At 44.6% G+C, this 26,581-nt stretch overlaps 1 protein-coding gene across 1 annotated transcript in view; it reads right to left on the bottom strand.

Moving 5' to 3' along the window:
• The window catches only part of LOC142585961 (structural maintenance of chromosomes flexible hinge domain-containing protein 1-like), a 409,872-nt gene that overhangs the window by 153,679 nt on the left and 229,612 nt on the right, over positions 1 to 26,581 (bottom strand). Inside the window, exons 31-32 of the mRNA XM_075697096.1 lie at positions 18,407 to 18,532; positions 7,300 to 7,382 (exon numbers count right to left, since the gene is read on the bottom strand). Of these exons, the coding sequence (XP_075553211.1) occupies positions 7,300 to 7,382; positions 18,407 to 18,532 (209 nt within the window). The remainder of the gene's footprint in view (positions 1 to 7,299; positions 7,383 to 18,406; positions 18,533 to 26,581) is intronic.

Below are 26,581 nucleotides of genomic sequence, written 5' to 3'. Positions count from 1 at the left end.
AGACTGGTGCCTACTGTTAGCGGCAGGTGTGTTCGTGTACTGTGTCGCTGCGTTTCTCGTCGGATGGGGTGAAGGGATGGAGCAAAACCATTCTCAGGAGAGATCAGAAAAGTGTGCGCGCATGAAACAAACCTACGAGTGTCTCAACGGAAAATATTTGCAGAAGAAGCCTTCAACGCAAAGATTTGTCGCCGTCAGCTTAGTGTGAACGATCATTGTCAGCAGTGAGATAGCCGAGCGTCTAGCGACGGTGTTCGAGCATTGTGTAGCACCATCGATTGAGCGCTTTCCACCAGTGCTCACTGCACGCCCAAGCTGTAGAATGCGTGCTGTGAAATTGTGTAAACACAAAACAAAAAAATATATAAATTTTATGCTATTTAAAACCAAGAGTATTTATTTAAAACGATGAATGAAGCATTTTTTGTACCTTCCTGCCTCGACTGTATTCTCGCCCCAGGTTTGTAATGGTTGCGATAAATGCATTGTTTTATATAAGTACTTTTTCAATAGCAACTGATTCATTTTAAGTTTGGAAAACGAGTAGTAGATACGCCGTGTACATGTAAACAAGCACAAAAGCCATGCAGAGCTGATCTTTCTACTTTTGTCACATGCAATGAAGTGAAAGAGCAGACGACGGGCAGCGTTGTAGAAGGCACGGGGTTATTTTTCTGTCGCTATCCGGCATATGCTGTAGCACATAAGAGCTCTACTAAACCAGTCATCAAAATACAGAAGTCTTTATTTATACCGAGAATTATGCGCTTCAGGAGCACGATTTTTCGAGCGGGACTATTTTAGTCGCGGAGGCAATCGGCTGTCGCGCTTCGGTCATCTGGGCGGGGCCTCCCCTTTTTTCTAAAGTTGTATCCGACTGTAGTGTTCTACGCAGAAGAGTAAGTTGGCTTTCCTGCGGTGCATTTTTGCACTCACGAACAAATCAGTGAGAAATAGAAAGCTTCGCTTTAAAACGAGCATAACTTTATTGGTTAATTTTATCTGTTCTCGATTGCGAATGCAGGTGCCAGGAAAACGTACGTAGCGGGAACTTATCAACGGCGTTCTACCATATATTCATGGGTGATCTTTTTCTCCAACGAAAAAAAAAAAAAAATGCCAGTAACACGTCCCCGCACTAACAATACAAGTGGTCTCAGACGTAAACATTGTCATTACTGCACTGCGTATACTACGAACATGCAAACCTGAGGCACGGTCTTGAAAGGTTCGGAAAGCGAACCGTTACAAGATTGCACTCGTTCATGTTTGGTAGGGACCGCATATGCATGCTGCCAAAAACTGCTGACAGGTAGATAAAAAAGTGCGGCTGCTCATTCCCAGTGCCCCTATTTGACGAAGTTTGCATAAACATTGATGCAATATTTGGTGCACAGAAGCACTGTCAACGCCAGAGGAGCTTATTTTTACTTTCGATTTATTTCACAGGCTTTCTTTTTCGTAAAAAAAGAAGTCTTCACAAATACTAGGTTGTTTTAAATGCTGTTATCGGTCAAGTGTAACTGTCAACAAAACTTCTTCGCTGACATCTCATCAATAGGTATATTTATAAATTTAGCTGATTAAACATATTCGTGCACAATGAACAAGAAATATTCACAGTGGCCACCATGAACCCCCACCGAGATACAGTGAACACCGTTCGAGTAGTGCCCTCTGGTAACTTTTAATTCTTGGCGACCTGCAGATGAGATAGCAGAATACGGCACAATAAATGTGAAGTGATGTGCTGGTCCTTGCGCACCTGCCAGTATTTCACGTCGCTTCATCTTCAAAGCGATCTGCGATGATTCCAGAGTGCGCATAGTGCCGGTAGCTATGTATGCACTGTGCTCTTGACGTTTCGTAAGCGTTGAAGCGACAGGTGCACGGAGGTCAATTGGCTCACAGCTGCTGCCCCAATTCCTAACTCAAGGGTTTTCCCAGGCAGTTTCCGCTCTCATCGAGCAATGTGTGTTCATGTTGACATGTGCAATCATGACGCGGTCCTGGTTAATTTCGTGAAAACACATTGACGGGCTAGTTGGTCTGAATTCATGATAGAAAGTGTAAGTGTAACTGAACAAGGACGTAGAAAGAAGCAGATGCACAACGACAGCGCTGTCTCCGTGTGTCTGTTTCTTTCTATGTCCTCGTTGAGCCACGCTTACCGTATTTACACGACTGTAAGTCGACTCGAATGCAAGCCGACCCCCCCATATCGCGTGTGACAGGAAAAAAAAAAGAGCATACCCGCAAGTGCATTCCATAATGAAAATTTATTAGCAGCTGGCATGGTCACTGGACTACCTACTCCTCACTAGTGCTGCCAACGTCATTGCTGCTACGGTCCCAAAGCACGTTGCCATCGAGCATAAGTGCATTTGCACACATACGTAAGTCCACGCCGGAAGCACCCAACCACACAGAGTCGTCAGGGAGGCTCTTTTGACATGTCCGGTTGGCGTAAGTTCGCAGTCTTCTGCCGCCAGTCACTTGTACTCGCGGCAGAGCAGGTCCTTAAGGGGGGAGGCTACCCTAGAGACCGAACTTTCTTATTTTTTAAGATATCCAGATGAAACTTTCAGGGTACGTTCACACCACTGAACTATGAGGAACTGCAAAGTTTCATGAAGATATGTTTATTAGTTCCAGAGTTATTGAGGTCTAACTAGGTGATTCATGTATATGCCTGAGGAAGAGCCTGGAGAAATGCCAGGACATCGTAGGAAGCTGAAATTCACTGTGATGATCCCTTGATAGATATCCCAGGGGGCTAAAGAGCCCTTTTCTTTAATTTGCCCTCCAAAAATTTTTAAGACAACTTTGAATTCGACGTAGCCAGTAATGACCACATCCATCAAAACTTAATTGCTTATTATAAATTAACTGCACCAGCTTTCAAAAAAAGAAGCCTGTTACCCCCTGGCAAAGTCATTCAGGAACAGAATAAAAAAAAAACGGCATACAAATCTGAAGAGCGGTTCTTGAGATATCGCCTTCCCCAGCACCACTACTAGCGAAAAAATCCATTCCGAGAAAACAGGCCTTAAAGTTGAACACATGTGTTTTTTTATTATAAAGCTCCTGCGGAGCTTCTAATTAGCTCTTGCAGCTCCAGGCACACTCAGTGTGTCGGATTTTCGACTGGCGACAGCCGAAAGCACAGTTCCGCCGCTGAAAAGCGTCTACGCAGTCGGCACTCGCTGCGGGAGATCGGAAGTTCGATGCTCGTACAAGACGCATATCGCGCTCCCGTGCACCGAACATCTGCACTGTCTTGGGCTTTGCCGGCATCGCGTGCAGCGAAGAACTAGCGAAAAAAGAAAAGCTGAACAAATAATCTAAAAGATAGCGCAAGGCGATGAGCAGCGTGCAAGCTCATGTTGAGGCGGACAGAGCAAGGGGCAACAACGACGCGAGCGCGGCATCAAAGGGAGCAGCCGCCGCCGCCCGCGCAGCAGCCAATGGCAGGCGCGCTTTAGCCCGCGAGATTTGAGCAGCAGCCGCTGCCCGCGCAGCAGCCAATGGCAGGCGTGCTTTAGCCCGCGAGATTTGAATGCGCTGCTCCGGCCCATCAGCGCTCCGCATCACATCGCGGGAAAACGCCAATAGCGTCTCAACCGCGCCGACGATGCCATTTTGCAAGGCGGCAAAATAGAGACAAAGAATCCACGGTCAAAACGACACCAAGATGGCGTGGGCAGGCCGCATGGGCCGGGAATGGCGCGCCCGCGAAGTTTGACTTCATTTCGGCATTTGCGCGTGTTTCTTGGGCCGCGGTGGCCTCAAAAGTAGCGTTATTCTTGGTACTTTACGGTTGAATTAGGTGCTGATAATTACGGAACAGGTAGTTTATGAGACATACAAACCAAAAATATGGTTTTTCAAAAATCGACTTTTTCGCTGTTTTTCGGTTTTCAAGGGCCGCGTCCCCCTTAAGAGGCGAAGATCCAGGCTTGTCTCATGACCATGTCGCACATAACTGGCAGGGACCGATTACGAATTTCAGCGACATACGCCGCAAGCTTGGCCTTCAGCTCCGGAAAGCGTCCTCACTTTGGCCTGTGGAAACCTCTTCTCTTGCAGTCACAGGTGAAAATTTTTCTTCGCTGCCGTGGCCACTCTTGCACCACCCATTAAGAAACATCAAACTTGCGGCCCACTGCGCAGTTATTTGTTTCTTCAGTGTAAAGGATGGCAGCCCTGTCCAACGCCGCTGTGAACGAGTGCCGAATGTTTAGTGTTTAGTGACTCATGACGACTAAGGAAGCACGGAAGTAACAGGTGGGCGACAGTCAAATCGAATGCATGAAACTAAAGAGCTACAGGGAAAGAGAAACACGCGAGCCGTGAGCAGTGTCTGCTCTTCCATGAACTGTCGATACTCCCCGCGCCGCTGTTCTGAGGGTGCCGCTGCAAATGGAACATTGGCACTTCCATGAACTATCGACACCCCCACATGAGTGCTGTGTATTGGCTGTGTGCGCTGTAAAACTCTAAAAAATGTTGAAATACCCTTCCGAAAAGCAAACAAACGCACGGAATAGCGGAAAGCTAAGGGTGGGGCTGTAGAGCAAACATAAAATTGGAACTACGTTGTACCTTCCCGGATATCCCGTTGGTCTAGCTTTTTTTTTTCAGCTTTGTTTTGGCTTCGAACGTAAGTCGACCCCCCACTTTAGATTTTCAAATTTAAAGAAAAGAGGTCGACTTACAATGGTGTGAATACGGTACATACAGTGGAACCCCGTTCATACGTTTTTCACCGGACCGGGGAAAAAAAACGTAACAGCCGGGAAAACGCAACAGTGAGGAAAGCTCCGAAAATGAATGAAAAAAAGTGCAGCTTCAACTATAGACAATTTATTTCCACAGAGTGCGCTTAGGACCTAAAAAAAAGTCCAAAATTGTGGCTTGCCGTTTCTTTCGCTCGATAGAAATCACCATACGTTTCTCAATAGCCTGGAAGGCCGCATTGCTGTCAGCGTCACTGTGAGGTGCGACGTACCTGCGGAGGACGTCCAGAGCCGCGACGGCTTTTCCAAAGCTACGATTTGGCAACTCCCCGGAATCATGCGGCTCGTGCATCGCAGTCTGCGACTTCACTCGCGACCGAGATCCCAACGATCTCGGCGATGCTCTGACACTCTGACGTCACGATGACAACATCCATGGCGACGTAGTCGTCGTATGTGACCGCCATTTTGGCTTTTGGCGAGTTTTGGCAGGGCTTGGCTATGGAGCTGGCTGCAAGAAGCCGCACGCCAATTCGATGGCGGCCTCTCGAACTGGCGTGTGGCTTCTTGCAGCCAGTTCCATGGCCAAGCCCGGCCAAAACTCGTCAAAAGCCAAAATGGCGGTTGGAGCGCGTTGCCTACTTTAGCCCAGGCCACTGGCCCAGGCGGGTTCGGGGGGCTAAGTTGCGACGTATCATGCGGGAACGTTTTCACAGCTACGACGTAACAGCGGGGAAAACGCAGCAGTGAGGAACGTAACAGCGGGGTTCTACTGTATTCTATCATTGTTAATTTAGTTAGTAAGAGAATGTTTACAAATTTATAGGGCCAATAAAGCTACTATACTTTGTACACCTATCTACTATTTTCTATCGCAATCGGTGTTTCGCCTTTCCGGCGGAACTGCGAATTTTTTATTGAGCTGCGTTCACTTCTTGATTTCAGCGTTTTCAGGATATTGCATAGGAGGGCACAGACGTCAGCCTGCAATCACGATCAAGAGGCCTGATCGCGATCGCCTATCTCTGGATCCTGCAGGACCATGATCGCAAATCATCGTGTAGCAACACCCGACCCGGATCAAACTCGATCCGGATTGGCCCTGATCATAATCAGAAGTGTACGTGTGACACCGATATTAGGCTTGAATTGCAGGGCTAAGTACTAACCAGCGCATGTCTATGGCTGTGTGGTTGCTACTGAACAAGAGCATCCTACTAAATTTGGAAACTTCATTCGAAATTAGTGTTTCAACGCAGGTTGGTGCAGCTTCACGGTTTGGCGCAAGATGGCGCAATTGGCGCAGTACTTCCATCCCTGCCTTGACGACTACCTACACGCTGACTCTTGCACCCTCGCAACTGAACAGGTTACTGATGCGTCCATCATGTGGGATATGCTAAGCATGAAGGACTTCCAAGACGACAGTGAACATGAAATTGATGCTCAAGATCTCAGCGATCTCCCCATGCGCAACAGTCGTGATGTGCTTGACGCAATCAACATCCTAAGGCAGTACACGAGCTTCCTACCGGAGCAGGGCGCCATGCAAGATATCTGGGCATACGAATGCTGCATAATTACTTTGAACACACCAATTACCAAGAACACACAGAAGTAATTAACAAACTACTTTCACAGCAATAAGTGTTTTCTGTGAGTATAGTGCATGTACAAATTGTTTTCTATAAATTCGCGAACCAATTTCTTGAACGCCTGATTTTTCAGAGCTTTTCCATTAGTCACATTTGCCAGTGGCACCGCTAGGCATAAGGAGCTCACGGGAGATAACGGACTAATTCAACAAGAATTCTACGGACACTCCAGCAGAATTTTTCTCATTGTCAATGTCACCTGACTGTTGTATAAAGTCCAACTGTGATAAGAAACTGCCACGGTTTGTGCACCATGTGCTGTGAGTGCGAGGAAAAACGTGCAAGTGCAATCCGAGGATACTGGCTCAATGTGCGCCATCCTTTCACCATACGCGCAAGGGGGCGTGCTTTCTTTGCTGCGTCCAATGTGTTTTGACACTGTTTTGGTTGGGTGGTATACAGAGCAGCCCACTGATAGTGTCGTCCCACTGCTGCTGGGCGGCACTATCAGCTGCGGTGGCAGAGTCGACACGAAAGCATTATTTCTGCCACCGCAGCTGTGATTGGTTTGCCAATGTGAATATATTGTCGACATGTCATGAAATTTTATCTCTGATCGCTGGCTCTCAAATTTATATACATTTTTTCATTCTTCCTGAGGTTCGCATTTCCGATTGCCCGATAATTCGACACTTTTTACAGCCCCATCTGTGTAAGAAACATCCATCTGCGGCTGAACTTATTTGCATAAAACCTTGACTTTCAATCCAATGAAATTTTGACATAACAAAGTGAATTCAAGACTTTATCAACTTCATTATAACGAAGTTTAACCGTATCAGAGACCAACTGTAGTGATGATACACATGGTATGCTTGAACAAGTTAGGATCATCACATTAATTTGAGAGAAGTGCTGAATGTGGCTGCAATAGGCAGACCAATCCATTCACTTGTAGCACGTACGGGGTCTTAAGGGCGAGTGTGAGGATGCCGAAGGAAGCCTTCCCCTTGGAGTCCGTCTTCACTGGCTGCTGAGGAGGTATTGCCTGCAACACAATGCAAGAGAAATGCATTAAGCAGCAGTGCTACAGAACCATGAACTTGAACAATGAGCCACGGGACACTATACCAGCTGCTTTTAGCAGCTGTCATCTATGCACTCAAGAGAAGTGAAGTGATGATGAAATCAGCGCTTGTCACAGATATTCCAATTATCAACACTGTGGACGTGCATTTCTGTGCAGTATAAAAATGCAGCAGATAATTGTCATCCTTGCACAAATATTATGTGACTGCAAATATAATCAGACAGGGTACTTATGAGGACTCGGGAAAATGGAAAAACAAGCACACACTGCAGCAAAATTGACAACTGGGCAGGTTTGTTAACACCCATTTTCGAAACAGCACAATAGGCAGGAAGAAGCACCTGTCCTACAGTCGCTGACTGATTTTCCGGACTCCAAAAATTCGGACATCCTCAATTATTCGGTCTGCTCCGCGGCATCACCATTCTCCCCATAGACCATAACGTATAACAACTTCCGAAAGTTCGGACGCCTTGCAACCTCTCGTCTGATTTTTCGGACACTCCTTGAGCCAACTCGATCGAGAGCACCATGCGCCGACTCTGACCATTGCATGGCTAGACTTGCTGAACGCTATTTTTGTTTTTAACGGAGCCTTCTTGCTGCCCCACGAAGTGGCGCTACTGCAAATACCTGCTCATCATCATCGTTTGTGCCTGGTTTGTAGCTACAGCAGTTCCGGTCTCAGCCTAGTATGCCATGTCAAGACAATCCAGCAGCTGATTTGTTTGTTTCTTCGTCCACGATGCTGAGAGTAGGCCAGGTTTTTCGTTTGTGCGACTGACGTCGGCGTAACGGCGTGGTGATGTTTTTGCTTTGTGTGCTGTGTCGAGGTTGCGGTAATGCAACGCAGCATACGGAAACATCGCGCCAAGTGTCTAATGGCACCAACAGTGCCTGCGCATACTGCGCTGGGGAATGCCAGCAAGCGGGTGCCGGGAGGCCTAGGATTTGTCGCCTTCCGATGTGCTCCCTACTGACGCCGAAAATGTTCTGCCGAGACCTGCGCAGTGGTTGCATTGCGATTCCGGACACCGTCTCATTTGACAGTTTCACAGGTGCTGATACTGCTGCACTGACATGTGCAGAACTCGACGACGGCGAGATCATTCGTCAGGTTTCTGCTGCGCCGCCGGACGATGACTCCGAGTCTGAAGATGACGCACCATGTGCTACACTGCCGTCGCATGCGGAGCGTGTACAAGCAGTAACTGTGCTTTCAGTAGCCTATAGTGACCGTACGACCCTCTCCGAGGTTCAGGCTTATCTGATTGCGCATAAACGGAACAGCGTGCAATGGCACATTCACGATTTCTTCACGCCTACTGCCGAGCCCGAATAAGTGCGTGGAAATAAAGGAATTTTTTTTCTTAATCTTTTTTTTCGGACACCTGTTTATTCGGACATTTCCATAGTCCCCATGAGGTCCGAATAAACGGTCGGCGGCTGTATATGCTTCTCTCCGTGTCTTTCATCCCTTTTGAACTGTTTCGAAAATGAACACACACACACATCACAATAAAAGAAAATTGTTAGCTGACGGATTATTCGGACTCCAAAAATTCGGACTTGTTAGATATTCTGGAGTTCATAAATGCACCGTCAGGGTTCCTATAGAGCTAATGCATTTTCGTGAATGATCTTTCAGACGAATTTGGGTGCCAAAGTTTCATTTTCCAGACTAAATCGCTCATTCCAAGCCACACTACCTGATCTTAAAGGCCGTCATGTTGGATTTTATGCTAGCTTGGCTTCAAGTGGCCCGCTCTATAGCCTTCAAGATTGGGACGCGCACGTAATCCCCAGGCCATGCTTGCTCTTCCTTGGCCGACAAAACACCCCAGAGGATGGCACTTTCTCTTTATATTTTTTTTGTCAGAGTTATTGTCATAATCACTTAATGTGGGATCAATTTTTTTTTCTTTCTTCTTTAGGTTTCGGTCGCTAGAAAGCCGGTGTGTCTCAGAGACTTCGCGTCCTTGTGCATGTTTATGCGGCATTGCATTTGTGTGATCGGCACCACCTCCTGTGTCTTTGCCAGAACCAAGTGGCACGAAGACACATAGGTAGTTTCTTCGTGTCTCGGAGACATCGCACCTTTGTGCGTGTTTGTGCGGCTTCGCATTTGTGTGATTTGTGCCACCTGCTGTGCCTTCACGAGAGCATAGTGGTGCGAAAAAACATGGCTCGTTTCTTTGATCTCCATGGTGATCTCCGCCATCAGACATCAGCAACGTGGTGACGCTCTTGCCGACTGTATACTTAGACAACGTCACTCTAGCGCAAAGCTAAACAAATCTGATCACCTCCACACTATGCTCTGCCCTCGAAAGCAGAGCATTATTAGGGATTTTCTTAAGCCGCTCTAAGCCTAAAAAATTTTATTTTACTGACTGTTCGATTTTTCAGACTATTTTTCAGTCCCTGCGAGGTCCGGAAAATCGGTCGGCTACTGTATTTCTGTTGATATTACAATTGCACAGGTTTTTACAACTACCTGTGCAAAAAGATATATATATATATAAAAAGAATACATGAATAATTAATCACACAATGTCAAGAAGGCTACAAGGAGTCATCTAATCAAGGAACGTATCATTAAAGTTAGCTGATCAGACTGATCTCAATACATAATTGATGGCACCAGCACAAAAAGAAATAAAGTCATAACAACAAGGGCTGGGTGAATATTCCTTATTTTCGAATGTTTGATCAAATGTGCTATTTGGCACTTGCTTCAGAGTAAATTTAAGCATTTGGAATTTTTGAATTATTGGATATGAATGAACATCAATTTGGAAGCTTATAATCCATAGTTTGAGGTTCGGCGAGAAAGTCACATTGCCATTGAAACGGCTTATAGCCAAGACATGCCAGAAATGAAGCCACCAATGGGCCACTGTGGCACCAATCTTTTTTCGCTGATCAGAGTTCTGGATTCCGTACGGTGTCTTGCTCTACTTTTATGATATCATTTGTTTGACAAATGTTATAAAATTTGTAAAACAGTGCCATTCAGGTTGTCCCTCTTATCACGACTTTGCTTGACGATGTCATTTCTTGGTGATCAAACCACCAACTTCAGTCCCCGACACCTGGCAAGGCAGCACTGATAAGGCTTGACAGCCAACACAGTGTCACCGTGACAAGAATTTGCCGAAACCATCGCACAAAGTTTGGAGATTAACGAGTGCGGGAAATTACACACACCGGGCAGGATAGGCTGACGGCTGCAGAAGCGGCATGAAGGTCTGCGGGAGATTAGCTGTAAACTACACCATGCGTTAAGTTGATAAGTTGATAAGTTAATAAGTTAAGTTTGCGTATAGGTGGAAAGCACCAAGCCTAAGCTGCTGGCACAGCACAACTGACACAGTGAAAGTCACATGCGACATCAGCACTTCACGGAATAGTGGCAATGTGCGACACACATAGGTCTTCACAGGTCTACCTCGGTCCACTAGGTCTCCTGGGTTGTTGTCTGTCACCTCCAGGTCATCTTCAAGCTGCACAGGTGCTTTGACAGGTCCTGCTTTTCGCCAGCAGTTGCTGATGGTGGACGCCTTCAAGTTCCACCAAGTTCCTGTGAGCATTTCCACTGCCTGGAAATATTGATTGCAGTTGGCCGCTTTGTGGACGTTGAAAATCAACCGCTGCACAAGGTGCTGTGGGGATGCGCGACTCTCGCGCGTCCCCTGATATGTTTTTCCCGCATGGCGCGCCTCCTGTAATCCGGCTTCGCCGCGTGGCCTGCGTGATGCCCACGGCGGTCGATGTGGTTGGGGCGCAGTGCGAGAGAGGGCGCGAGTGTTGCGTTGCTAACGCCGCCTCACGGCAGGGTTACTTGGGGGCGCAGGGGAGGACGGGCTGGCGCTTCCCCGGCGGGTCGGCGAACGGCGCGGACATTCCGCGCGCGCAGCGACCGATGCTTCTGCGAGACCGCCTCGCGTGGCCGCCCTCGAACGCGCCACGATTTGCGTGACCATACACGTGAAGGACCAGGCGTTGGGATCCAGCATGGGGCGAACATATTCGCTCGCTTCCGGTCGCGGTGAGTCGGACTTCTAGATTTGTCGCGCGCCCATCGGCATGTTTTGTGGATAGCAACTCGGCTAGCAGGCACTGATCTATGAAAGGTGCAATAAATGCCCTTGTGATTGTTTGCACTACTGTGTTGTCGTTCCTTTGTCCCAAGAGCATGGGTGTGAGAGACCCCACAGTGCTTATGAAATTCCGCTTTCACACTCTTTATAATGCCCTGGTCCAGGGGTTGCAGCAAGGACATGTTGTTTGGCTGCAGAAACCCCAAGTGAACGTGCGCCAAGCAAACATTCACAATGTGAGCAGAGCAAGAGTTCTCTGGTCATCCAGGCTCGTTTGTTGGCACGGTAGTCGTACGGTAACGACATGATGTTTTGCATGCAGCGAGGCTTCGCGTACTTGTCAATGACCAGCGGTTTAATTTTCTTCTTGCCTGCTGCATTGCAAGAGAGCAGAACTGTCACGCAAAGATGCGACTTTTTCCCTCCTTTGCACTGCTGCCCTTTGAAATGCATCGCCCAGTAGGGCAGGAGATGATAAAAACATGCTGTCTCATCTGCGTTGAAAATATAGTCTTCAGAGAATGATTCAGCCACTTCTAGAAAATTATCATTGCACCAGGAACCCGCGTCTTCTCTGTCAGCAGCCTTTTCCTCGTCCGAGAATACCTGCCAAGTTATTCCGTTCCTTTGACGGAAATGAAAAAGTCAATCCACACTGGCATCGAACCCAGTTATTTCAAGTGTATCGGCAAATTTGCGGGCTTTTTCTTCGAACATTGGGTCAGACACAAGAAAATTTTGCAGTCTGGCATCTTTGAACCACGTAAGAACAGCTTGGTCCGCATTTTGAAAGTTTCCCAGTCGCAGTCATTTCCTTGTAGGAGGGAGTTAGGATTCCCGGTGAAGCTTGACAATCTTGTCTCAGTCTTTCAACATGGTCACCACAGTCGATGGGGCAATGCCACACTGTATGCACACGTCGATTTGCTTTTTCCCTGCATTAATTTTCTGCAATCTGGCACCGAGCTCGAGCAGTACTCTCGCATGAACAATATAGAAATCAGGGGTATCCCCTGTAGTCAGGGCGAGGACTGTGTTGCAGTTTTGGAGACGGCATGAAAATTGGACGCCCCGTGACTTCCTCTGATGTCGATGTTGTTCATCGAGTCTCTACTAAAGATAAGGGTAGGAAAAATTTAATTGCTAGGTTCTGTCCTCGAGCGAAAAAGAACGATTTTATCAGTAAGGCACGAAAGGCAAGGCTCTGCCTGAATGACATGGGAAAATATGATAACAACCTTCCCATTTTTGTCAATGACCACTTGACACCACAAAATAAGGCACTCTTTTCTAAAGCACTGGTGCTAAATGAAAGCTAACAACTGGAAGCACTTGTGGATGGACAATTGTCAGATTAAGGCAGAAAGACTAATGAGAGCCGTGTTTGTCGCATTGCGGATGAGTCTGACCTTTCTGTTTTCAACTAACTGCTTCGATTCTAAAATGTCATTACCATCCACCATGGATTCTTACCTCTCAACATTTAAGCTGAATAAATTCATGTCGCGCGACTACCATTCAATTATTCACTTCAATGCTAGAAGTCTCCGCAAGCATTTTGACGATTTTTAGCACCTGTTTTCGATACTTAACGACGCATTTTCAATAATATGTGTATCTGAAACCTGGCTTAGTAATGATGACAAGCACCTATTCTGCTTTAACTCATACACTTCTGAGTATTCTCACAGACAGACGGCGGTTCAGCTATATTTGTCTCATATAACATTCCATATAAACGACGGCCTGACTTGGAGTTGAATATTACTAACTGTGAATCTGTGTTTGTTGAATTTGATTCCCCTGTCTTCAGTATAGACAAAATGAACTTAGTGTTTGGCTGCATTTATAGCTCACCTTCTTCTCTAGTTACTGACTTCTGTACTGCCCTTGATCAAACCATGGAAAAAATATCATGCGCTAATTGTAACACAATAATCATGGGCGATATCAACATTAACCTCATAGATACCAATTCATCTAATTCCTCTAGCTATTCAAGCATCTTCTATAGTTTTGGATATGAATGTTTAATTTCTCTCCCTACTCGTTGTCCTGACATTGCCGATGGCACCTTAATTGATCACGCATTATCGAACTTAACAGATCCACCTGAAGCTGGCATTATTACCACCGATATTACCGATCACTATCCTATCGTTCTACACCTTCGCAATCACTGAGCCATATCTAACACATCATTTTACAGAGTTATACTTGACAAAGAGATGTTCCTTGCTAGCGTAACTAAAACTGACTGGTCGGAAGTTGTACCATCTAATGAACCTCAAAAAGCTTTTTCACAGTTTTCAACGACACTTTCATCGCATTTCAACTGCCACTCTCATTAAATAAAATGCAGAATAAAGGTATCATCGCCAGAAAATCCGTGGCTTACAGATGCAATGCGGTCACGTGAAAATTTGTATAAGAAAACAAAGAAGCAACCTTTCAATACTAAATTACTTGCCCGTTATAAAAAATTTTCTAACTCACTTTCTGCACAGCTGAGAAATGTGAAGAGAAATTATAACGAACAAAAAATTATAGAATGTGGTAATAACACTAGAAAAAAGTGGGAAATAGTTAACACCTTTTTAAACCGTAACTCTCAGAACGTCATCACGAGATTTATTCACAATGACATGGTATACATTAATCCGCTTGATATTGCAAACACCTTTTGTGATGCTTTCTTCAACAACACTTCTGATCCCGCTTCATGCTGTAACATGTCCTTTCATGCCGTAACATGTCCTTTAAATGCTTACCTCATTCATTTTTCCTTTTTCCAACAACACCTGATGAAGTAATTTTAGTAATTCAAACCCTTAAAGCCACTGGTGCTGGTCTAGATAATTTTAATGCCTACCACATTAAAATGATCGCGGAGCATATTGCTAACGTCCTCTCAGCTATCATTAACCTGATTTTTAAAACCGGTGCTTTTCCATGTGAACTTAAACGCGGTCGAGTCATTCCCGTTTTCAAAAAAGGTGATCGCACGCTTACATAAAATTATAGACCCATTTGCGTTCTTCCATTTTTTAATAAAGTTATTGAAAAACTTATCGAAAAGCGTCGAACAATATATTTAGATAAATTCAGTATTCTTTCCCCTTATCAGTTTGGCTTTCATTCTGGCTTTTCAACTAATCTGGCACTTATTTCTCTTACTGATTATCTTAAAAAAGCGATTGACGATGGTAATTTTGCAGCGTCGATATTCGTTGATCTATCCAAGGCCTTCGACACACTTAATCATACAATTCTTTGTGCTAAACTTAAGGCCATTGGAATAACTGGTCTGCCTCTACTTCTAATCCGTAGTTACTTAAAAGATAGAAAACAAGTAGTTGACATTTCTGGGTACTACTCTAAAGAAGCTACTACTAACATCGGTGTACCACAGGGGTCCATATTAGGTCCTCTACTTTTCCTAATTTATATTAATGATCTGCCTAGTTGCCTCTCCTCATCAAAGTGTATTCTTTACGCTGATGATACTACTATATTTAGTTCTAACAATTGTATACTAACGCTAACACGTAAGCTAAACGAAGATCTCGTGAAAATTTCCACATGGTATCAACTTAACAAGCTGCAGATTAACCATAAAAAGACTAATTTTGTTGTCTTTGCCTCATATCAGCGATCGCCTGAGCTCCTTCAATCTATTTCCATCAACAATCACCTAATCACTGCAGTCGATCATTGCACCTATTTAGGTGTGGAATTTGCTCGTCACCTTAAATTTCATCTTCACATAGCTAATGTGAAAAAGAAAATGGCATATGGAATACGCGTTTCAATCAAAGCACGACCATATTTCTCATTTTCAACTCTCATGTCGCTTTAATATGCTTTTGTTCATTGTCATATTAACTATAACATTGAATCATGGGGAAACACTCATAACAGTCACCTAACTTCGTTGCAAGTCATTCAGAATCGAGCTATTCGACTAATAACATTTTCACCTCGTAGCATTAGCGCAAATTAGCTGTTACATGCACATAATATTTTGAATGTGACTGATCTTGTTAAATATAACCTGGTCATATTTATTTTTAGGTCATTAAGCAATGATATTCCAGTAACCATCATACCAAAGACATCCCGTACTAAGTAAATAATATGAGATTTGCAGGAAATATGAACTTCATTTTACCCATCGTTCGCACCAACTATGGTAAGCAGTCATTACATTTTTCGGCTTTACCTCTGTGGAACATATTACCATGCCCTTTAAAATTGTTCAAAGATCACAGGTTTCGTACAGAACTTAGGTATTTTCTTTTAGCTTCCTCAGACTGTCCCATTTGAGTGTACTATGTGTTATATTTTTAACTTTCACTTTGTTTCTCTATGTGTCTCTCGCATTTTGTTTGCTTCTTTTTTTTTTTCTTGAGCTATTTTTTCTAGTTTCACCTTTTGTTGTCTAAATCAAAGCCTTGTTATTGCTCAATACATTCATCTGCTGCTTTTCTGTTCATTTATGCGTTGCCTCCTAAAACCTCTATTATTGGAAATTTCACACGTTGCCATTGTTGTTTTATTAATTCTAGTCATCATGCACAGGAGGTCCCATTTCAGTTTCTAGCTACGGGACCTCCTTCTGTATATACTTATTATGTAATTATCCCCATTTTTGCCTTGAATAAACTGATTCTGATTCTGATTCTGCAATACATCCAATTTGTCCTGCAGTGAAAACTGCTTTCACGTCTTGGCGATATCGCTAGCTACGTTCATTGTTGGATCTCGTGCGAACGTCGCCAAACCTTTGTCGTGACGTTCTTGGTGAAGTTCTTGGTGAAGCAGTTGGCACTCAACATTGTCATGATGATTACAACTGACCGTATTTACTCGCATAATGATCGCACCCCTGAATTTTGTCGTCAAAATTCGATTTTTTTCTTTCCAGAGTAATGATCGCACACCCAACTTTCCGCAGCAATATGTCGTGTCCCAAGTAAAGCTAATGCTACGCGGACGACTTTTCAAGACAAACCAAGCGGTCTGCACACACCAAACATTCTTAAGCAGATGCTGATTTCATTACTTTCAATACTTTTTACACTTCCACGAAAAAAAAAAAGCTACAACCAAACTTGCCTTTATTATCTGCAGGCTTTATAATGGTTGTGTTCACCAACTATACAACAACAAAAAAGGCGCCTTTCGATTTTTCTCGTCTGCACTCATGGGAACTCAACAAATCGCGAGCGGCCGTTTCCACTGATACATTAGAAGTGTACCTTATTCATACGCCCATGCTTGTAACACAGTGAAGATATTCACCCACCCTTCAAGGAAACGTGCCGTATTAGGATAGTAGTGAAGACAAATGCCGCAGTTTCCACAGCATGCCCGCCATGTGTTTCTATGTCACTGGCAGCTAAGCGCAACCATCTGTTTCTGTCCCCTCAAAGTGGACATGGCTATGTTATTGCCACAAACTTAGCGATATAACGATATTATTCATTACTGATACGGAAGAAACTGTTACAATGCACGTAATGTACTCCAGAGAAGAAAAAAAATCATGTTCGGCTTGCTCCGCAAGCCGCCATTTTTGTTTTGGTGTCTCGCACTGTTACAGCGGCAGCCACCTCTTTGTTGCCCTGGTGCCATTCCACAGCAAACATAGGATGAAAAAAATGTTTTTCTTTTCGTGGGGAATTTAACCCGCGTAATGTCCGCACCCCAGAATTTGCGACAAATTATTTTGACAGAGAAGTGCGATAATTATGCGAGTAAATACGGCTAGACACGATGATGATAGCTACTGCACTCGTGGTTTGTTTTATGTGAGAGTTGCGGCACTGTAACTTTGAGCCGAGTTTGTAACAATGATGGTCCTCAATTATAAAAGGGAAAATAAACTATATGCGTTATTCTGAAATACGTGCTGTATTGAAATTCACAGTTTTGAAATATCTTTACATTGAAAATATAGGCAATCTGACAGGTTATTTTTAAAATATTAATAAATTTGAGGAATTTGTTAATGTGGGTTTCGTAGTAACGAGATTTGATTGTATTTTGTGCCACAAAGAAATTGTAACCAATTTTTACAACACTGTGAGCAACAATACAGGCGAATGCACCAACCAGTGTGATTCGAGCAATGAGAAACCTTTCCACTGGTGCGGCCTCTTAGCAGAGAACAGCAGAGAAATGTTACACATCAGCCGTGCTGTCATTGCCTGTGGCCAAATGACGGTGCGGTTGTCAGATGGATCGGACAACAAAAACCTGTTTAGTTTGTCACAACCCAGGCGCACAATACACTTCCTACACAACGGCAAAATGCCTCAGATCTCGCTGCTAATCCAGCACTCTGGACACTGTAACAAACACCGAATCACGGTGTGTGTATGGGGGGGGGGGGGGGAATTTTTCCTTACATAATGAACATACCCCATGCTTTGGGTAAATTTCTTGGGAAAAACATGCATTCATCATGTGAGTAAATACAGTATTCACTCATCCATGGCAATATCTTATGGATGCTCTTTGGTTTTGTTTTCCCTGGAGGCCTATTCTACAGAGAGACAGAAGGTGATGCTCTTGTACAACAGGCATGGGAGCTGCAGACAAGGGAATGCTAACAGCGTTCTGCAGCCTCCAATGCTAAACAGTGTTTGTTAAGGGACAAAGAAGGGAGGAGAATATCTGCTGCAGACACCACAACTATCTCGTTCAAAGTAGCCCGCGAATTATCCCAAGGGGACACATTATCATTAAGGGCTCACATCTGGTCTCCCTTCAAGGATTGATCAAACACAATGTTGCTTAGCTACATTAAGAGAGATTATATAATTGTCAGATTCAGAATGACATGGCCAACGACCATGCAGTTTGGGCCTGTACCTTGATAGCCTCATCTGTGCCCAGGATGATCTTAATGTTGGCCTCCGCGGAAGGATTGCCCCTGGCATCCTGCAGCTGCACCACCAGCGGCTTGGGGATCTTCCCATCCGGCGTCACTGTCACGGGCTGCAAAGACATATGCGCACAGTCCTCTGGATTGCTTCCACTAGGCCACAACAACTAACATGCTTCCTGGCCCCACTAGAAGTCTCATGGTATTTTATCTAATAGTCAAACCGACCTACAACGACCTCGATAGTTCGACGATAAGTGGTCATTTTATCAGTAGTTCGCTATCTATGGATTCACCCTTAAGAACAATCAAAATATAACCACACTGAAGCTGGTGTCAGCAGTTAATATTCAGCAGCACTAGGCCTGAAAATCAGATTTTTCAATGTCATTCTTGTTTCCCAGTGCATTTCCACACCTGGCGCAAATTTCTGTTAGAATAGTACATCTGAAAAATGAAACGTGTTATCATATAGCTAATTGAAAATGGTGCCCGGTTCCAATCACTTGTCATTTCGAATCTGCAAGTGCAGCCGCCGTTTCTTACTCGAATTCAACTGAATTTTGTGGTTTTACGTGGCAAAACCACGATTTTATTATGAGGCATGCCATAGCGAGGGACTCCGGATTAATTCCGACCACTTAACGTGCCCCAATTCACGGGAAACGGACGTTTTTGCATTCACCCCATCAAACGGCGGCCACGGCGGCTAGGATTCTATCCCACGTCCTCATGCTTAGCAGCACAACACTATACCCGCTAAGCCACCACGGCAGCTGTTTTTATTCGAGCACTTCATGTATATTTTACTACCAGTGGCCCATGACTATTTTGCACAAGAGAGTGAAGCATTCTATTGTATTTGCATCATTCTATCGCTCTCCCAATTGTAACGCACAGTTATATTACCGCCAAAAAATTAAAGACAAATAAGATAATGTGGTGCCGATTCTACCGCGCACGTCATGTAAAGAAACCTGAGTCGACACGTACCATGTTGAAACAACGTTATAGAACATACAAAGGCACACAGATGCATACACAGCTGAATCTTAGTGGCTAGTCACAATCGTAATCTGACGACACCTCCTTTTTGCAGTCTACCGAGCACACAGTCATTTTCAGTTCTATCTAATACATTATAAAGGTCAACTTACAGCAAACTGGAAAATGGCGAACGCAACCAAGGCATGAAAAAAAAACATTCGTTTGATGACAGTAGCTACCTTGCACTGAGCTTTTTTTTTTTTTGTAAGAATCGGTCTTGTTTTTTATTTTGATTAGAATTAGTTTCGATTGTAACACGCATGCATATTTCAACGCACTATTTATTTAAAGAAGGTGCACGTTAAAATGCAAATATGTAGCTGGCTGGAAGCATAAATTTCAGTAACTACTGCCATACGCCACCACTCTGTGAATGCCTCAGACATTGTGGTCTCAGCATTACGATTGGGCATCAGCCAAACAAGAGCCGTAAGATTATGTTTCTACACAGGTTCAGGTGACAAAAATTCGATATAGTGACCTAGTAATCACCAATCCTTTGCGACATTGCGTGGCGGTAGCGCGTTTTGCAACATCCTCGCCAATTCGAGCCACTTGAGTAACAACAACACTTGAGTGGCCGTTGTTCTCATTGAGGAAGGACACAGATGGTCGTACAAATCGTTGAAATAGGCTTAAGGGGGGACGTAGCAATGAAAACTTTTTTTTTTTATTTATGGGCATAAATTGGCGAAATTTGGCATGAAGGTGTTCTGCTGACATCTTAACAAATTAGTTTTATGCTATCTACTATAGTTTACAGGTTACAATTGACAGCCTTTAATGGTCATCCCCAAATTAATTAATCACACAAAGGTTCACCAAGATTTTCACATCGCCATGTTCAGAAAGGCCAATTCTGTGCAACAAAGCTATCGTTTTATTTGTTAAACGCCGAAATGAGCACAAAAATATTTCTTTAACTTTCCTGTGCATATTGTTTTACTAACAACTTTTACAAAAAATCCATTATAAATTTCTTTATGAGGTGCAGTTAAAAATGGACAGCGTTATTGCAGTCATCAATATTTCAGGATCTAAGTGCAAAAGACAGAATGATTTCGTCTTCATTCGTCGCAAAATGGCACTGGGATGACTGAAAGCAACCGCATCAAAAATGAAAGCTGAGAAAACGGAGCTCAAAGTTTCATTTGTTTTAAACATTTAAATATTAACTTTGAGCCCCTAAAACCGGCCTGGGATGCAGGCCTCTGAATGTGAGGAAACATTTTCTTTACATTTTCATGTAGCTTTTCGCTTCCTTGCAGCAGTTTCATGGACTTTAGTTGCCTTTTTGATCATCATGCATCCATCCGTCGTGCAGAGGTAGATGACAGCGCATTCAAAACGACCACTCTCGTCTTTCGTCGCGCAACGTCCTTATTAGTGAGAGTTGGACCTGAAATCCGAAGTTGAATATTTGACGCGAAAACTTCTGCTCTCGCCGAGGTTGCGTTGCCATCAACACCACACACGGACGCACTGTTACCATCGCTCGCCAATGCGCCTTCACCATCGCTTGCGCACGTGCCGTCACCGCAACCCATGATCGCGCCGTCAACATATCCCACAATTGCATCAGCACCACAAGCGGATGCGCTTTCTCGGTCACCCACGTGCACCGGCCATGCCTAGTCGACAAGCTCAGTAGCATCCGCTTCTACGAGTACGTTCCTCCCTCTTTTCCACTCCTTTTCCGGTCTTCCATATGCGTGGGTGGGCCTCGTGAAACTTGATTCCTTTAGGGATCATCCCAGAACAGATACGTTAAGCTGCCACGATCGTCAATCACGTCGATCAGATAGCGCAGCTTGCTGCTGCGCGAATGAACGCGAGAGAGGCTCATCACCAATTCAAACCTACGACAGTCAATAGGAGCGCGCCCTTCACCCCACGTGACTACGACGCTCAATCGCAATGCCGCATTTGCCTTTTTTTCGCTTGCGATTGCTGGTTTTTCAATGGAGAAATACGTCACTCCAGCTATCTTTAGCTCCGATCTCGCCTCTTTACGATGATACCAAGATGGCGGCACTGCGTCAGCGAATAGCCGAGCGATCCACAGTGCAACGGGGCCTTCTGAAGCCCGAATTCTTTCGAAGTTTTTGATGACAGCACTCTAGGAAAGTGCGCAATGTGACGTCGCTCATGGTGACACGAGACTTCGAGAATTATTCAAGATAACATCTGTTATCTGTGCGATCTGTTGCTTGAATGAACGAATTTCAGAGAAGTTCAGAGAAATAATAAAACACACAAACGGAATGTCTCCATGTTTTTGTTTTACTTCGCACCACAGCCAAAGAGATTGCCTTCCATTTCGTCTGCTTGTTCCCACGTCGTGCAGTCGCATGAACAGACAACGAAACTATGGCATTTTCTACCGTGTTCAAGCGTAAGATTATGCTCTGTGATCCGCTTGTTCTGCCTCCGTATTAGTGTAGCACTGAATTATACTGCAAGTCATGTTTCCTTGTGCGGAGCGTGCAAAATCATGCACTGCGCGAACAAGACAACAGCTCGTGCACGACGCTGTCGGCGGAAGTGTGAAGCACTGAAAAAAAAAAAAAAAGAAGCAAGGAGCAAAAAAAAAAATGAACGCAGGTTCTGCGACGTATGGGTCACGCAATCCTCGACGTCAGGTATGGGAGAACGCAGGGAAGGAATTTTGCTTGCATAGACTAGACGGGGCGATTCGAGAGAATGTCTTGCTTGGCAGTGGAGCCTGCCTGCTGAGATCATGGGTTTGCGGCACTGAAATATTTCTATCTCAGCTATTAATGAGCCGATATGAAAAATTTTTGCGGCACAACACTCCCTAGAAAACCCGTAACAACTTCCAGCATATAAATAAAATTATGTTATGCGGCCTGGTGAGGGGCCCTTTAATGCACATGCTGCCACATGGAGAATTGAGCCAAAGCAAGCACACTGCCGCCATGGCATCTGATATCACAACAGTGCATGCACTAGTGCAAGCCCTACGTAATACTGTTAATGCTGTACACCTCCTTCCTGTCCCTTGAAGGCAAGTCACCTTCTTCGCAGCTTCTGAAATCTACACGCAATGGCCACACGCTCATCTTGAAGGCCACATCGTCATCGCAGCTGGACTGGAGCAAGGAGTGTGCTGCTGTGCGCGCCCAGTTTGGTCATGCTTCCATACTTTTGTACTTCGCAGGCACTCTCTTTTTACGGCGACTGGGTTCAAAGCATCCGTAATAGTAGAGAGAGTTAAAAAAGGTTACATTACATCTGGAAGTAGTTTCAATAGGCAGGGTCAAAAAAATGTAAACGCACCAAAATCTGGTCATTATAACTGATACATTGTTATATTTGGAATTGTATTGTTATAAGTAGGTTGGACTGTATTTAATTGCCACTAAATACAAATGAAGATTAGCAAGAATATTGCAATTACGTTTACATGTTCTTTTTCTTCGCATTATAAGTGCACTGACAACAATAAAAATAGCATCACTGGCTAGAGCTACTCTGACGTTCTGGCAGTATACTAGTATGTTTTTGCTTTTGACAAAGTTAACGTTTTAAAAAGTGTCCCATAAGAAATTGACTAAATTTCTGTATTAAAACTTTGCATCATTTGTTCTAATGCAGACCGACGTATTTACTCGCATAATGATAGCACACCTGAATTTTGTCGTCAAAATTCATTTTATTTTTATTTCCCGTGTAATGATCGCACCCCAAACTTGCCGCAGCGATATGTCGCGTGCCAAGTCTAGCTAACAATGATTTTGCTTACCATCTGTCAAATGCTACGTGAACGACTCTTCAAGACAAACTAAGCGGTCTGCACGCACCAAGCATTCTTAAGTAGATGCCTCATTTCATCACTTTCATCACTTCCATGACAAAAACAGGTACAGTCAAACCCGACTATATCGAACCCGTTTACATCGAATTATTCTATATATCGAACAATTTCTGGACACGATATAGTTACAATGAGTATATATCGCAAAAATTACGCTTACATCGAACAAAAATAGCAGCGACACCCGATATATCGAACGTCAAGCGGCGGAAAGTGCCCCCGGAAGTTGGCTTTCCCTCGCGGTGGCAGAGAAAACCCGGCTGCGCGGCTCCATCCAACCGCTCTCCCTACCGTGACCGCGCCCGACCGCGCTGCCTCAGCCGTCGGCAACCCCCCCCCCCCCCTGCAAAAAATGATCCTGGCCCGCCTACAGCGCTTGCTCAGACAGCCAATCAGATGCTCTTGTGCCCTCGTCGTGCAAGATGGCGAAAGTGCGAGTTGTCTCGCTGTTTTTGTGTGCGCCTTGTAGGCCTTCTCCCACAGTGTTGCCGTGATGAAGCGGCAGAATTTGCCTTTCGTCGTGAAGCTCGCAATCATAAATCGTGTCGAACGCGGTGAGAAGTCGGATGTCCCCGCAGAGCACAAGATTCCGAGGAGCACTCTCGGCACGATCTTGAAGAATAAGGGGGAGATTAGGGCTAAAGCGTCCAAACTCGCGACCCGGTGCCCGTGGCGCCCGACCCGTACGCACGGCCGCGTACGAGTGGTTAATCTGAAATTGCTTCAGCCGTGCCGACTTCCGCGTGCTCGGTGATGACCGTAAATTTTGATGAATGCGACGAAGCCGTTGCCAGTGTTGCCGAAGTTTGGAGCGAACTGTCAGAATTTCCGGAAGCTGTTGACGAATCAACGGTGGATGAGTCTGTGAGCGCAAATGATGTGTCGCGACCACGGGAGAGCCCGAAAACGAAGACTACATTGCCAACATCGTACCGAGCACAAGTGAAAGTGGGCACAATGAGGAAAGCAACGACGGTCCCACATCCCCCGAAATGATTGGTGCGCTCGCAATAGTCCGGTGCTTCTGCGCGAATGTGGAAAGTTGCGGCCTCAGCTGCTCCGACTCCTTAATGTGGAAAAGTGCGTGCGTCGCAGGCAGTCAAATTGCCCAAGCAGAAGAAAATGCAGGACTATTTCGTGCGAAATTAAGCTAGTTTAATCAATAAAGTGATTTTATAAATGGCATGTGCTTTTATGACATCCAATTATTTAGCAGGCTTATATCGAATTATGCTCTATATCGAACTGATAGGCGTTTTTTTGCGAGTTCGGTATAGCCGGGTTCGACTGTAGAACCAAACTTGCCTTTATTATTTGTAGGCTTCATAATGGTTTTGGTCAACAACAACATAAAGGGCGCCTTTAGATTCTTCTCGTCTGCACTCGTGGGCATGCAACAAAACGCGAGCGGCAACGATAGTAGCCACGTTTACACTGATACGTTAGAAGTGTACCCTATTCATATGCCGACCCTTGTAACACAGCTAAGATATTCGGCCGCCCTTAGCTGAAATGTACTGTATTAGGATAGAAGTGAAGACACATGCCGCAGTTTCCGCAGCATGCCGGCCATGTGTTTCTATGTTACTGGCAGCTAAGCACGCCCATCTGTTTCTGTCCCCTCAAAGTGGACATGGCTAAGTTATTGCCGAAAACTTGCCAATATTAACAATATCCTTCATTATTGATACGGAAGAAACTGTTTCAATGCCCATAATGTACCCACAAGAAGAAAAAAAATCGCGTTCGGCTTGCTCCGCCAGCCGCCATTTTTGTTTTGGTGTCTCTCACCAATGCGGGACACTCGCATCCCGCAGCAAATGCGGGATGAAAAACTTTTTTTTTCGTGGGAAATTTAACCCGCATAATGATCGCACCCCTGAATTTGCGTCAATTTTTCAGAAAAAAAGTGCGATCATTATGCGAGTAAATGTGGTATACAAAATCTAATTAGATATTTGCAATCGGCAGAAAAAACTTAACAATACTGTTAAATATCATCCAATCCACACTAAACTTAAGAAAATTGGTTTTTGAACCCACGTCTATCTTTAAGGGGAACAGGTCTTAGAGCCCCAAAAAATTTTTAAAAATGGGTTTCTTAATATGGTGTTTTCATAATATACAAACACTGCTGCATGTTCTGACCAAGTTTCCCACATCATGAATCAATAGTTTAGCCACAATATCAATTTATGTAACTACCGTGAGCTATAGTTTGACAGAAAGAAGCATAAAAGAGGGGGGGGGGGGGGGGGTTCATGCCATGCCGCTGCTGAACGACGTATGCTGTCATGGCCATCTTAGTCGCATTGGAAAGAACTACTTCTCTTCTTCAATTTCCCCCCACATTTTCGTTTGTCCCCCTCATAGAGTTTCTCACGATAACACCTTCAGGGAAATCTGGTGCCACCGTCTATGGGAGTTTCTTAAGGGGCGTTGTGCCGTCATGGGAATGGCGGTATATGTGTCTGCGAGGCTTGTGCTGGCTGTTGTTGTAAGAGACTTCGTCTAAAAACATGGATATGGCTACACAAATAACGCATTCTTAGAGTAAAATCTTCATAAAATGTTTCCATTCATGCAAATTGCATCTTTACTCACCTACAATGCATGACAAGGGAAGAAAAGCAACTGACAACAAACTGTTCCAAAGCAAGCACAAATCTTGTCGTCTGTCCTCCAACTTTAGCGGCCCGCTGATACTTTTTACGTTTCATATGATTGTACATGCAATAACAAGTTCTCATAGTAAAACAAAACATGTTTTTATGTAATAATAAAGCTAAAACAGCTTTCTATGTGCAGTTTTAGTAGAAAATGAATCATTGTGACAGACAGAACGGTGCTTGCCTGGCTCTCCGAGAACGATGCCAATCCGAAGTCACAATATACCGGCATTCCCATGCATACCACAGCGCAACAGCGCCAGATTTCCCTCTAGGTAATATAGTGAGAAACTCTATAGTCCCCCTATTCGATATCTAGAAATACTGCACAAAAAAAAAAGTCCCAGCGTGCGACCCCATTCGCCCATTCAGTGCATGTGACTAAATAAAGCCCTGCGATTGGCTTAGACGGCTGGCCTCGTCTGCTGTGGCTTGTGGACGCGCTTGAAAAGCGAACTGCGACGCCATTTTGAAAGCCGCTAGCGTAGCGTGTAGTGCTGTTGGAATATCGGAAGTTTGCTACTCGAAACAAGTTTGGCAAGAAAAGAAAGCGAGCGCACTAAAACTTCGAAAAGTGCTCTGACCTTGCCGAAAAACACAGCAACGAA

Source organism: Dermacentor variabilis, chromosome 6 (assembly GCF_050947875.1).
Source record: "Dermacentor variabilis isolate Ectoservices chromosome 6, ASM5094787v1, whole genome shotgun sequence".
NCBI classification, from domain to species: Eukaryota; Metazoa; Arthropoda; class Arachnida; order Ixodida; family Ixodidae; genus Dermacentor; species Dermacentor variabilis.
Note: the sequence above shows the minus strand (reverse complement) of the source record. Positions and strands in the feature narration are given on the sequence as shown.